At 35.8% G+C, this 11,634-nt stretch overlaps 1 protein-coding gene across 1 annotated transcript in view; it reads right to left on the bottom strand.

The window, feature by feature from the left end:
* Positions 1-11,634, bottom strand: part of PIK3C2G (phosphatidylinositol-4-phosphate 3-kinase, catalytic subunit type 2 gamma) — a 472,569-nt gene that overhangs the window by 153,481 nt on the left and 307,454 nt on the right. Inside the window, exons 17-20 of the mRNA XM_012662773.1 lie at positions 11,496-11,588; positions 9,912-10,041; positions 5,778-5,914; positions 3,697-3,866 (exon numbers count right to left, since the gene is read on the bottom strand). Coding sequence (XP_012518227.1) covers positions 3,697-3,866; positions 5,778-5,914; positions 9,912-10,041; positions 11,496-11,588 — 530 coding nt within the window. The remainder of the gene's footprint in view (positions 1-3,696; positions 3,867-5,777; positions 5,915-9,911; positions 10,042-11,495; positions 11,589-11,634) is intronic.

Below are 11,634 nucleotides of genomic sequence, written 5' to 3' on the forward strand. Positions count from 1 at the left end.
GTGAAATTCGTCATATCCATGATGGTCTATTTTTTTTCTCTTAGAAGTTAGAAAGTTTACGAGAGGCTCAGAGTTGGTGTAAGCAGGGAGATGAGCTCTCTGGATTTCTGGAGAACTGAATTCAGAAGAATCGTTCAGCGACACTTGGGCGTGGACTCCAAATGAGAATGTGGCCTTGCTGTTTCAATTTAATCCAAGAATCAGGAGAGCTCAATGTTCATAACATTTCTTAAACAGAATCATACTCATAGTGAGTGTGATATGTTCTGGAATGGTGATGTAAGCATAAGCATAAAAGGGCAGTGCCCAGGGAGAAATCAGTTTCTTTTTCAAGATTCTATCTGTAAGGAGAATGTCACCTCTTTGCTGTGTCCTTAAAGATACCAAGGACTAAGGGAAAATCTACTCCAATATATACTGCATCTACTTCTGCTCTATGGGCCTATTGATTTTCATTAGTAAGTTCTGCATCCTTGGCTAAAGTGTAAATCTGCAACTTAGAAGGGGTTTTATGTTATCTACCCGCAACTGGAAAATGTACTTTTTATGTGAGGTTTAATAATGATTTAGGCAATTGTATGATGAAGTGAAATTAGTCAACATATGTTAATAATATTTTGTTAACCACAAAAAGTTATACAAATTCCCTCCCATCTCCATGTTGTTAAGGAGTAGAGAGAAACACGTGTACCTGGAACACATAAACTTGGTACTCCAAGTGGGTGCAGAATTTTATGTTAGAGAGTATGACCTGGGGTTATTATTGGCTGTTATTCGAGTATTATGTGGTCTTTTTAGACTGTGAGACATTAGGATAGTCCTTGGGCATAATTTACATACCTGGCTTTGTATATTATGGGGGGCTTTTTAATACATCTGAGTATGCATATAGAAGCTAGGTGCAGCTAGGTTTTCCAGAAATTTTATGATGTAATAAATGGAGTATAAATAAGAATGTTCATTTACCCTATGGGGATGCAGAGGCCTTATTTCTATTAATAAGAGATCCTTTGTGTGCCTAGCAACCAATAAGGACAATCACTGGACCTAGGATGGAAGAAGTCAACTATCCTATGAAACAATATTCAGTGAACTCTAGAAACAGCTGAAAGAGACTTGGAGGAAAAATACCAGATGCTGCCTACAATTCAAAAGATATGGTGAATAGGAATAGTTCAGCTTTGCCATTAAACCAACTCAGGGCAGAAGTACCAGTAGCAAGAAAGAAATCCAAGGAGACACTGCCAATGAGTCTTAAGGGAGCCACTGGTAGAGATAAAATCCTGGAAACAATAATCCAAATTGATCATGGAGCTCCTATTGGCCTCTTTGGCTGGTGGTCAATAGCTAATAATGTCAAGGGAAGACAGTGGCAACTTCATTTTCGTTCATCTAATCAATAACTATTGAATCATTGAAGGCCTGCCTGTGATTAGTTTATTGGCCGATTAATTCGACAAACAATATTAAGAACCTATTATGAGTGAGGCTGTATACTGGGTACATTTTTAATTTACCTACGAGGCTGCATAAGAAATATTTAAAATTGCCAAACTGTAGAAGTAGCAGTAGCTGTTATAACATCAACAAACCAACTGTGCTCCATCTTCTCTATAGACCTTGGTCCATACACTTACCATACTATTTTAGTAACTTTTTCTTTACTTTTTATGTCTCACAAGTGGAACTTTTTCTGTAGAACTGGAATATTTTTGTTCATTTTTTAACCACCCCAATGGACAGCACAGATGCTGGTGGAATAAATGAATAAAGGATACCCAAATTCCCAGTGGACAATAAATCAAAAAAAAAAAGGATGCCAAAACTAACTTAATCTTTAATTTTCTATGAAAGGGTGGATTCAGGGGAAAAAATGTTACATGAGTAAATTATATATACACACAAGTATGTTAATTAACAGTTGTCGTTCATAAGCTAAGTATCCCTCCTCTATGATGCTCTAATGCTCTGTACATCTCTGTATCTCTGCCTTTATCATATTTCATAGTGATCATTTACGTGTCTATATTCCCAGTACTAAAGATAGCAAACCCCGCTGAGGTGGTAAATGTGTATTATTCACCTTTGCATTCCCAATGTTTATCACAGTCCTAGGCACACAGACCATACTCAGTGGATGTTTAAGGAATGAATGAATATGTGGTAGATTTTTCTGAGGTTATTCATTAAAGAAGGCAATGTATTGAAAGTAATAAAAAGTGAATCAATCCATTTATATGCCTCTACAAAATAGGAGGAATCAGCTTATGAGAATGAAGCCATATTATGCAATTTATGTTGGCATTTTAATACCAGATTGTGGCCATCTGGTATAAGTTCTATCACATTATCTTGTAGAAGACATTAGTATTTCTTCCACTGAGAGGCTGCTTTGAGGCAAAAGTGGCTAATTAGTCTTTGGAATGTTCTGATCTACTCTAATATGAAGTAGTCTCCAATCTCTGATTTCCTTGCCTCCAGCTCAAATAAAATGAAACAAAACCTATTCATTCACCAGTCTTTCCTATTTCAGTAAATAATATAGTCACCCATTTGCCAAGATAAAAAATTTAGAGGTCATCCTCGAATGTTTTATTTTCTTCTCCGATCTGCCTTGCCCCTCCCCCAATTCATTAATCACATCAGCGTCCCCAAAATTAGCAGGTTGTGTGGCTCTGTCTTCATAATATATTTTGAATCTGTCAGGTTTTACCGCCTCTACCTTTACCATTAAAATCTCACCTTCCTTATTGCAGTAGTCTCTTCACTAAGCTTTACTTCAGGATATCAAGAGAGAGATTTGAAATCCACTGAAATCCATCAATGGTTTCCCCCTGAACTTAAAGTAAAAGCCACACTCCATACCAGGTCCTACATGTCATACTTTGTCTGGCCTCCACCAAACTCATCATCCTTACCTTCTATTGCCTGCTTCTCACTGTCCTACTTCCAGACCCCAGGCCTTTTTGTTGTTCTGGAATAAGCCACTCTTATTCCATGCTCACGGCTGTTATATTTGCTGTTCTCTCTTCCTGGAATACTCCTCTATGTATCTCCATGAGGTGGTCATCAATTACACAGCTGTCTGTCATCTCTTCCAAGAGGCCTCTTTAAAATAATGTCTCCACCCCAGTCACTTTCTATCCCATTTCTCTGTTTTAGCTTCTTAAGAATTTCTCATTTGGCCATATTATTTTTTTGCTTAACTTATCTATCATCTCCACTAGGAAGAGATCAGGGTTTGTGTCTTCCGTGTTTACTGTTGTATTCTTGAATGGTAGGTGCCCACTAAATGTGTGTGGAATGATTTAAGGCTAATTCCGTGTGGGAAGTGTGCTAGTTTTATGATATGAAGAACAGTGTGGTGATGTGCTTTGAACAATATACCAGATGTATTGAGACCATCAACTCATGCATCATTATTCATTCAAGGCTTGTAAGAAAACAAAAATATTATTTCAAACAATTCAGACTGGAACAGGATTAGTATCCCATGGAGGAAGGCCAATTTAGTCCACTAACAATTTGAGGACACAATTTGTTCATTAAAAATCTATCGAAAAAAGTCTTTCCTTCAATCTTACTAGATATATAATCATGCTTATATTACTTAGGGGGATTTGAGAGATGGGAGCAAGTCATTGCATATTGGTTAGGGCATTGCTTAATTACTGTAATAAACATTTGTGCACTGACCTTTTTATCCCTCCAAATGTTTGTGCATGACCTAAGAATTTTCCAAAGTCAATATGAAACATGTGGCCTGACTTTGTCAGCATGATATTATCATTGTGACGGTCACAGACTCCCAGGATGAATGTTACCACACACCAGCCAGCACAGGAATAGAAAAAGTTCCTCAGGGCCTAAAACAGTAATACAAAAATAACAACAACAAAAAAATGAACAAATGTATTAGCATCACAGGTAATGGTAAAGAGTAAATGATATTAATAAAAAGCAAAGTTACATAATCAAGAACAATTTTTACATCTCGGTGGAGAGAAGGGAATAGATAAGTGGCCGATTCTTGATATGCTGCAGAAGAACATTAAACAATCTGTTCTTTAGCCTAACAGATGAATATTTTTTTATTGAAATTGGGGAAAATATATTTTTCATTAAGATGGGAGCTCATTTTTATGGTTTACTAGACAGGTTTCCTAGCGTGACTTTTTTGTTGCTCCAAATATACAATATTAAAGAATTTTTTTCAAAGTAAAAGGAGAAAGAACAATAGGGCCCAATATTGCCTATTCCCAGAGGAATTTAAAATATCAATTTTTTAATATTTGAAACTTTGGAACACAGAAAAAGCTATACTGAGAAATATGTAACATTTTATGTTTAGCTTTACAAACAGGTCATCCAGTTGATGTCCAAAATGTTTTGGTATAGTATATGTATCAGTGCATGCCTATGTAGGCAGAAGCAGATTACTACTGAGTCACTTGTGGCTTATGTTTCTCTAATGAATAGAGCATTCTTTCCAAAAATATTCATTGTTTCCAAAATGATCTCCTAGGTACACATCATTTTCATCAACGTGGTAGTATAACCATGAGCAATTGATTGGGCCAAGGTTATGCTTCTCCTAGCATGGTGGGCTGCCTTGCTGGAGTGGGAGGCTGTGTCACTGGAGTACATGCCAGGATACTTTACTTCCAGGTCTCCCAAGATCCTGGCCAAGTCACTTAATTTGTCTGTCTAGATTTTCTTCATGTATAAAGTGAAGATAATAAAATATGTTCTTCACATGACAGTTGTAAAGAGCAAATGTATATGGAAACATTAAGAAAATATAACCACAGGAATTTCTGCAAAACTCAAGTCATAATTTTGAGAATGGCTAAAAAGCATATTTCAAGATAATCTGATTTAATTCTTTATTATTTGGCCTCTAAAAGCTTGTATTTTGCTCCACTCCAATCTTATAGAAGTATAGCAGAGATGAACGGTCTCTTTATCTATCACAGCCCATGCTAGCCAGGGTGACTGATCATCCCAGTTTGCCCAGGACTGAGAAGCTTCTCAAAATAAGGGAATTTCAGTGCTTGGGACAGCTCCAACCAAATCTAATGTTAGCCCGTATTGCACTTTTGTGTAAATTAGCACACAGGTGACCCTGCCGCTGGGTGGATCCAGCTGTTCCAGTTTATGGCTTGGTAAATGGAACAAGGCCTGGCTCTAGCCACCCTCATCCCCTTAGCCAAGAGCCCTGGTATATAGCAGAACCTGCATAACTCTGGCCAGATGCCAGAATGAAGTTAACTGGGAGAAAAAAATATTTGCCGTCAAATAAACAGTACATTTTGTAAAATTTTTCTATATATATGTGTGTATATAAACTTATTTTGCATTCTGCAAACCATTAAGAAAATCGGAGATGAAAAATAGAGTATGTCAGAAGACATGTATCTCAAAGGAAGAAGGGATATTTATAGAAACTGGAGATTGTGCACAAATAGGTGGAGGTTACTTGAAGGTGGTAGTTTCAAAGGGCGTCTTTTTTGGAGTTTGATTGCTATGAGGGAGACAGCGAAGCAAAGAAAGTCTTATTGACTGCCCGAGATTTCACCCAGAAGAAAAACCAAACTCAGAAACTTTTATCTAGTTAATACACCATTTACACTGGGTCATTATTACTAGGCTGATGACTGAGTGAATTAGAACTCAAGGTGTACTTAATTTACTTTTCCATAAATCAGAATACCTAATGAACCAGAGCATATTCTTATTTAAGTACATTATCTAAAATGATCTCCAGCACAACAAACCTTTTCATAATCTGCCTTTAAGTGGTTGTGCTTACTGAACCACTTTTTGATTGTATTTTCTTTTAGAGGTCCTATCAGTCCAGAGTGGCGATGGATCTTGGCTAGGGTTACTGCGTCAGGTACCATCTGCACCAATCCTGGTTGATGGAAAGAAAAAAAAAAGATTATGGAAACAATTATTTGTTTACAGGATGAGGGATCCTTAGAAAATATATCTTGTCATAGGTAACGACAATAATAGTTGTCAGAACGTCTTGAATTACCCCTTTCCTTTCCAAACTTTCTTTTCTGAAGGAGGCCTATCTAGATGGCTTTCTTCTAATTCTTCCTAAATCCTGGGGAGAAATGAGGCTACTTGTTGTGTTTAAATCAGACCTATCAGAAGCAGCATTAACGTTTTTTCTTGAACTAAGATAGAGAGAGCCGATTTGGATGGTCTCTCCACTGGGTCAGTGGAGTGGTAGATTAATTGTCATAAGGCTGGTACACTCATTTACAGTTTAAGGGAGGACATTCAAGCTTGGATAACAGATTTATGAGTTAAGTGAGCCAAATGCAATCTTCATAACAAACATTTCATACATATTACAAAAACTGATGTTCAGGTTAACAAAAGCTTCACAGTTAAATGTTACATTTCTGGGAGTGAACAAAATAGCTCTGCAAGTAAACATGCAGAAAGCCACCTGCTCCTTCCCTCTCAGTGAACTCCAAAGAGAAACCATAATGTCAATTTTTTAAAAGGAGCATATATTGATTGAATTTAAATAGGATCTTTGTCCACTGGCCATGTATTCATCAAGGCTTTTTTCATTGTGTCCTAAGGTTATTGGAATGTAAATATTTTTAAATCTTTTGATTTTTATTCTATACAGAGCAGCAATTTAAATCCAGTACTTAAACTCTCTCAGGACTAATATCCACAAAACAACCTGTAATGTACAGTACTGTAAATGCAATCATTAAAAGAAATTAAAGTCTAGAGTTTCTGATTTTCACAATCTCAACAATTGCAAGTTACAAACCCAAACGAACATAGGGACCAGAGACAAAAAATATAGAGTAACATAAACATATGAATAGAGAGATGGTTGAGTTTTATAAATTGACTATTTCATGGTTTACCTTAAAAGCATTCAAATTAAACAACAACAAGCAAGCAGATCGTGGTGATGGTAAACAAAACACTTCTCTGTGCTGAGCTTGGCCAGTGGCAGCTGGTTTGAAGTCTTAATCTCTCTTAATATCCAATAGTCCAGTTGTGGTCATTGGGCATCTACATTTCTAGACCCGAAAGAAACTTAACACCCCAGAGACAAGTCCTGGGAATATCCTTAACACCATGACATTTTTTTCTCCTCCCCCCAAAACATTCATCTCTTGCTCAGATTTTCTCATATGCATTAAGCAAGATGGCAGATCTAAAACATTACATTTAGTGTCAATAGGTGATTCTTCTTTCTAATCCTGAAATTTCCCTCTTCATTTTTTCCAGTTCCTCTATTTAATATTTCCTAAGGGAAAATAACCTTCTATCTGGTTCCTGGGTCTTTCAGTGCCACCTCACCTCGGACCATGCCCTAAATTAGGACTTAGATTATGGCACTTTTTAAGATACCGTGCTGCAGCAATGTTAGTTACTTTTCAGACTACATTTGTCTTCAGGGAGTTAATCTTTGCTAAATGCCAAGACACTGGTCACAAGCCTTGCAGTGTTGAACTACCCAGAAAACCTTGTACCTAATTTATTAATATAACAATCATGGTGGCTAAATTCTGCTGATTAGTTAAAATCATAAATTACATTTCATACACTTTAAGCTGGTGTATATCATACACCTTTTAAATACTTGTAACATAATTCTGTGCCCATTGAGTAATAAGTGTGGTGACATACTTACAGTCTTTTAATGCAGTGTTTCTCAAATTCCAAGGCACATAAACATCATTTGGAGATCTGGTTAAACTGGAGGTTCTGATTTAGTAGGGTTGGGGTGGGGCCTGAGATTCTGCATTTCTAACAAGCTCTCAGGTGATGTCAATGTTGCAGGTGTGTAGTTCACACTTTAAATAGCAAGGCTCTTAGGGATAAACTGTTTCAAGGTGGTGTCCTGGAAGGCAGCGGCTTTCAGACAGGGGTACATAAGAAATACCAAAGCAGCTTTTTACAATCACCGTTACTCGAGCCCTTCCTCCTCCAGTGGGGAGTCTGATTTAGTACATGTGGGTTGGGGTTGGCTGTATCTACTGCCCTGATTTCCCTAAATAATTTTTATGCCGTCAAAGTTGGAGAACCACTGATAAAATACATCCTAAAGAACTTTTATTTGCCCTGATAATTTCTCCTAGAACTCCTAAGACATCACAAACAAAGTAGGCATGAGAATGACAATCAACAATCATGTGGATCCAGTCATGTAAACTTCATGACTGGAGTAAACTTTCCTCAAGGACAGCAGCTCTACTGAGTTCATTTTAGTATGCATTCCCCATCTCACTCTGTGACATTTCTTGAGAACAGTAGGTATTCAATAAGCCTTGGAACCTGATTAAAAATGCAACCTAATCTTCTAAAAATGACATTTGTTTTAATGATCTCTATTTTTCTTGAAGAAGTATTTTGTCAATATAATGCCCTCTGAAAACCTGTAACTATAGAGGTTGAGGGTAGACAGAGGGGAAAAATAACTTCTTTGTCTTATGACATGTGCAACTTGGAGCAAGTATATAGTCATTTTTGCTGAACCATTTTATCAACTTTAAAAGACTTAGTTGCAGTTACATTTAATGATTATAGACAGACATGACTAGATGGAATTAAATAATTCCATTGGAGTCAGTGATTTATTCAATTTCTGAAGAAAAGGTGATCCATGTAACATCAAAAGCTCAGCTCGGATCAGTTAGCTTTACTCTTGCCTTTTCGGCATGTTAGGATACGAAAAAATTAGGTCACTTACGTGAGAAAAGGGAAAGTAAAATGTAAGAAATAACAATCTCATGGTAGAGATAATAAAAGACTTTTAGGAACTATAGGTTTAGAAACTGTTTGAGTTGGGATATTTGGCATGGAAGCAGCACTATTATCAGAATCAAAATAAGTGGGTGGTATAACTTGCAGTGTAGCCATTCTGAGGTATCAAGTTGCAGGCTAACAGGAGGAGCTTGCATGCTTGGCGTCTAAAATCAGAAGTCACATTAGTGTATTAAGCCTGCTGGTAGGACCTCAGGAACTGAGATAACAGGCAGCGACAGTTCTTTTGTGATAATAGGTTTAAACTGTAGCTCTGCTTGAATTAAAAAAAAAAAAAATTGACTACATGATCTAGGTCTCTTTTTGAGTTCTGTGATTTCATCCCTTTGTTTATGTACGTGTATCTGCTGTAATTCATACCAATTAGCTTCACAGAATTGTAAGTGGCAATGACCAGACATAAAAAAGACATTGTCTTAGGAATTATTGTTTCTTCAATTTAGCTTTATTGTAATTAAGTACAACTTTTATCTCTGATGTTTTAGTAATAATTTGGGGGACTTCAATATTATTTTAATTGAAAATGTATATAAGTATAATTATATTTCCATATTAATTTCTTGGCTTTTATAAAGGAAAAGAAATGCTGACATGTTGACTATTTACATGTTTGGCCATCTTTGTTGATATTATACCTATTCAAAAGCCTTTTAGAAGTTAAATGAAGATTTTATAATGTGTTTAGAATTTCCAGAACACCTTTAAGCACTTGACAATGTGTAAATTTTGTGTTAATAGGTAACAATTGTACTTTTTTTTTAAATGAGTAGACTTTTCTATTATTAGCTTAGAAAATGAGAAAAAAATATGACTAAGTTTTTAATGTGACTAACTCTTTAAGACACACTAAAGAACATCACAGTTAACATTTTGATTGTGAAAGTCCTAATTAATATCAACAAGCATATAATGTTTTATATAAATTATGTTGGCTTACAATTTTTGAAAATTTTTATTTTTTAAAAATATGAATGTTTATAATTCTTTGGATTTTTAAATTTATAGTCTGAAATGAAAACCGTAGAAAGTTTTGTGGCAAATTGCCAGTGAATGAGTGAGATAAATAATGTAAGCCAACCCACTTTCTAATCTATACTGACCTTGGTCTTTTCCTGTGGAGAGACATCTATAAATGATCATTTGCATATCCAAGCCCTCCTGCAGCCAAATGTTGTCCATCACTTGAATAATCTGCAGAACAAGCATATCCTGCCGAAGATCATCTCCGGCCTGTTAAAAACAAAATGATAGACTCTGGGTTTCACCTTGAATTTCATTAAAAACATTCAAATATGGTATATGTCATTTCTTTTCTTGGACACATTTCTAGCCTGACTTAGAGTGGTTTCGATTGTTTTATTAGCACTAAGTGTACCTTGTGTTTCTGATAGAAAATCAAAGCAATGAGAACTTCCCTTTAAATGATTACAGAAGCTTCCACCATCAAATTAGAAGCACTGCTCGGAATGTTGTTCCTTGATAATAATTTTCAGTTTGTTATCCATGTGCAATTTCTTACATTCAAAGTCTAGTGAAGAGAGGCTGGACGAATGTTTATCTAAATTTCAAACTCACCCTCTCTCTGAGTGAAACATTATTTGGTATGCCATAAATTTATGCACTGATATGCAGTTAGAATATCAAGAACTTCTTGACTAGGAGTACAAATCGCATACATACGATTCGTCAGACTTTAAATCAGTGATTTCTCTTATTATGAAGGCAGCTAGAAAATTGTCAGAGAAAACAATTTTTGATAATAATAGAAATAGAACAATAAAGGGGTGATTTTTCTAGCATAGGTGAAGGAAATGGAATATGTCCAAAGGGTGAAGATAGTTCTATGCTTTTAAACAAATAAGCAGTTGGTTTTGAAAATACTTTCTAAATGATGCACAGAAAATCCTACCAAGGTGAGATTTTTTTTTGTTTTTTTTTTCCTTCATCAAAAATACAGTGTCAGGGGACCACTAATCCTTGAGGTTACACAGCTCAAAGCAAAAGTACAGGTGCAGTAATCATCCTCCAAAATAGGTAGAATCCACCAAAAATTCACTCTGAGACCTTGCGTGGTTTGGCTGGAGAATCGAGTCAATTAACTGGATAATTGGTGAATTCTCACTTTTTACTTGTAGCTCCCTCTTTGGTCTCTCTTTCCTACCTGTCTAGAACCCTGCTACTGCCTTTTACCCTATTTTTTTCCAGGGGATTCATGATGAAGACAGAAATGGCTCATACTTTTTACTTAAAAGAAAAAAGTAAGTCAATTACTAAAATAAGCAAGTTCTTGTAGGTTAGAATTTGATGTTAGATTAATTTATGTCGTTTGAATTCCAGTTAATTTTATCCTAATTCAGTATCCAGACCAAAAGAACACTCTCCTCCTAGGGGCTCACCACACATTCTACTTTCTGTGCTATTTAAAAGTGATCATATAATTTTATTTATGAAACATATTCTCTTAAGTTTTACACTGACGGTTCCCTGGATTTTAGCCAGTAATGTTTGATTTATTGCCAATCATAGCTTGGCATGGACTCCAATTCTGCAAAAAAGCAGAATCTGAAATAACTGGAAAATCTCTGTGTTGCTGCCAAACGAAAACAATAATTTCTTTTTGTGGGTAATAAATCAATAGTTCTGTCCATGGAATCAATTTGTTGTTTTAGAAGGGCTACTTGTACCTTAAAAATAATGCTGATGTTTTTGCCCATTGGATTAGCATTGATGAAAGGAATCTTCAATGGCAAAGCATTGGATGTGAAATATGAACATGCCTATAGAAAGAGAAAAATAGTGAGCAAAATAAAGCAAAAAGAACTC

This window comes from Propithecus coquereli, unplaced genomic scaffold (genome assembly GCF_000956105.1).
Source record: "Propithecus coquereli isolate 6110/MARCELLA unplaced genomic scaffold, Pcoq_1.0 Scaffold78, whole genome shotgun sequence".
Taxonomy (NCBI): Eukaryota; Metazoa; Chordata; class Mammalia; order Primates; family Indriidae; genus Propithecus; species Propithecus coquereli.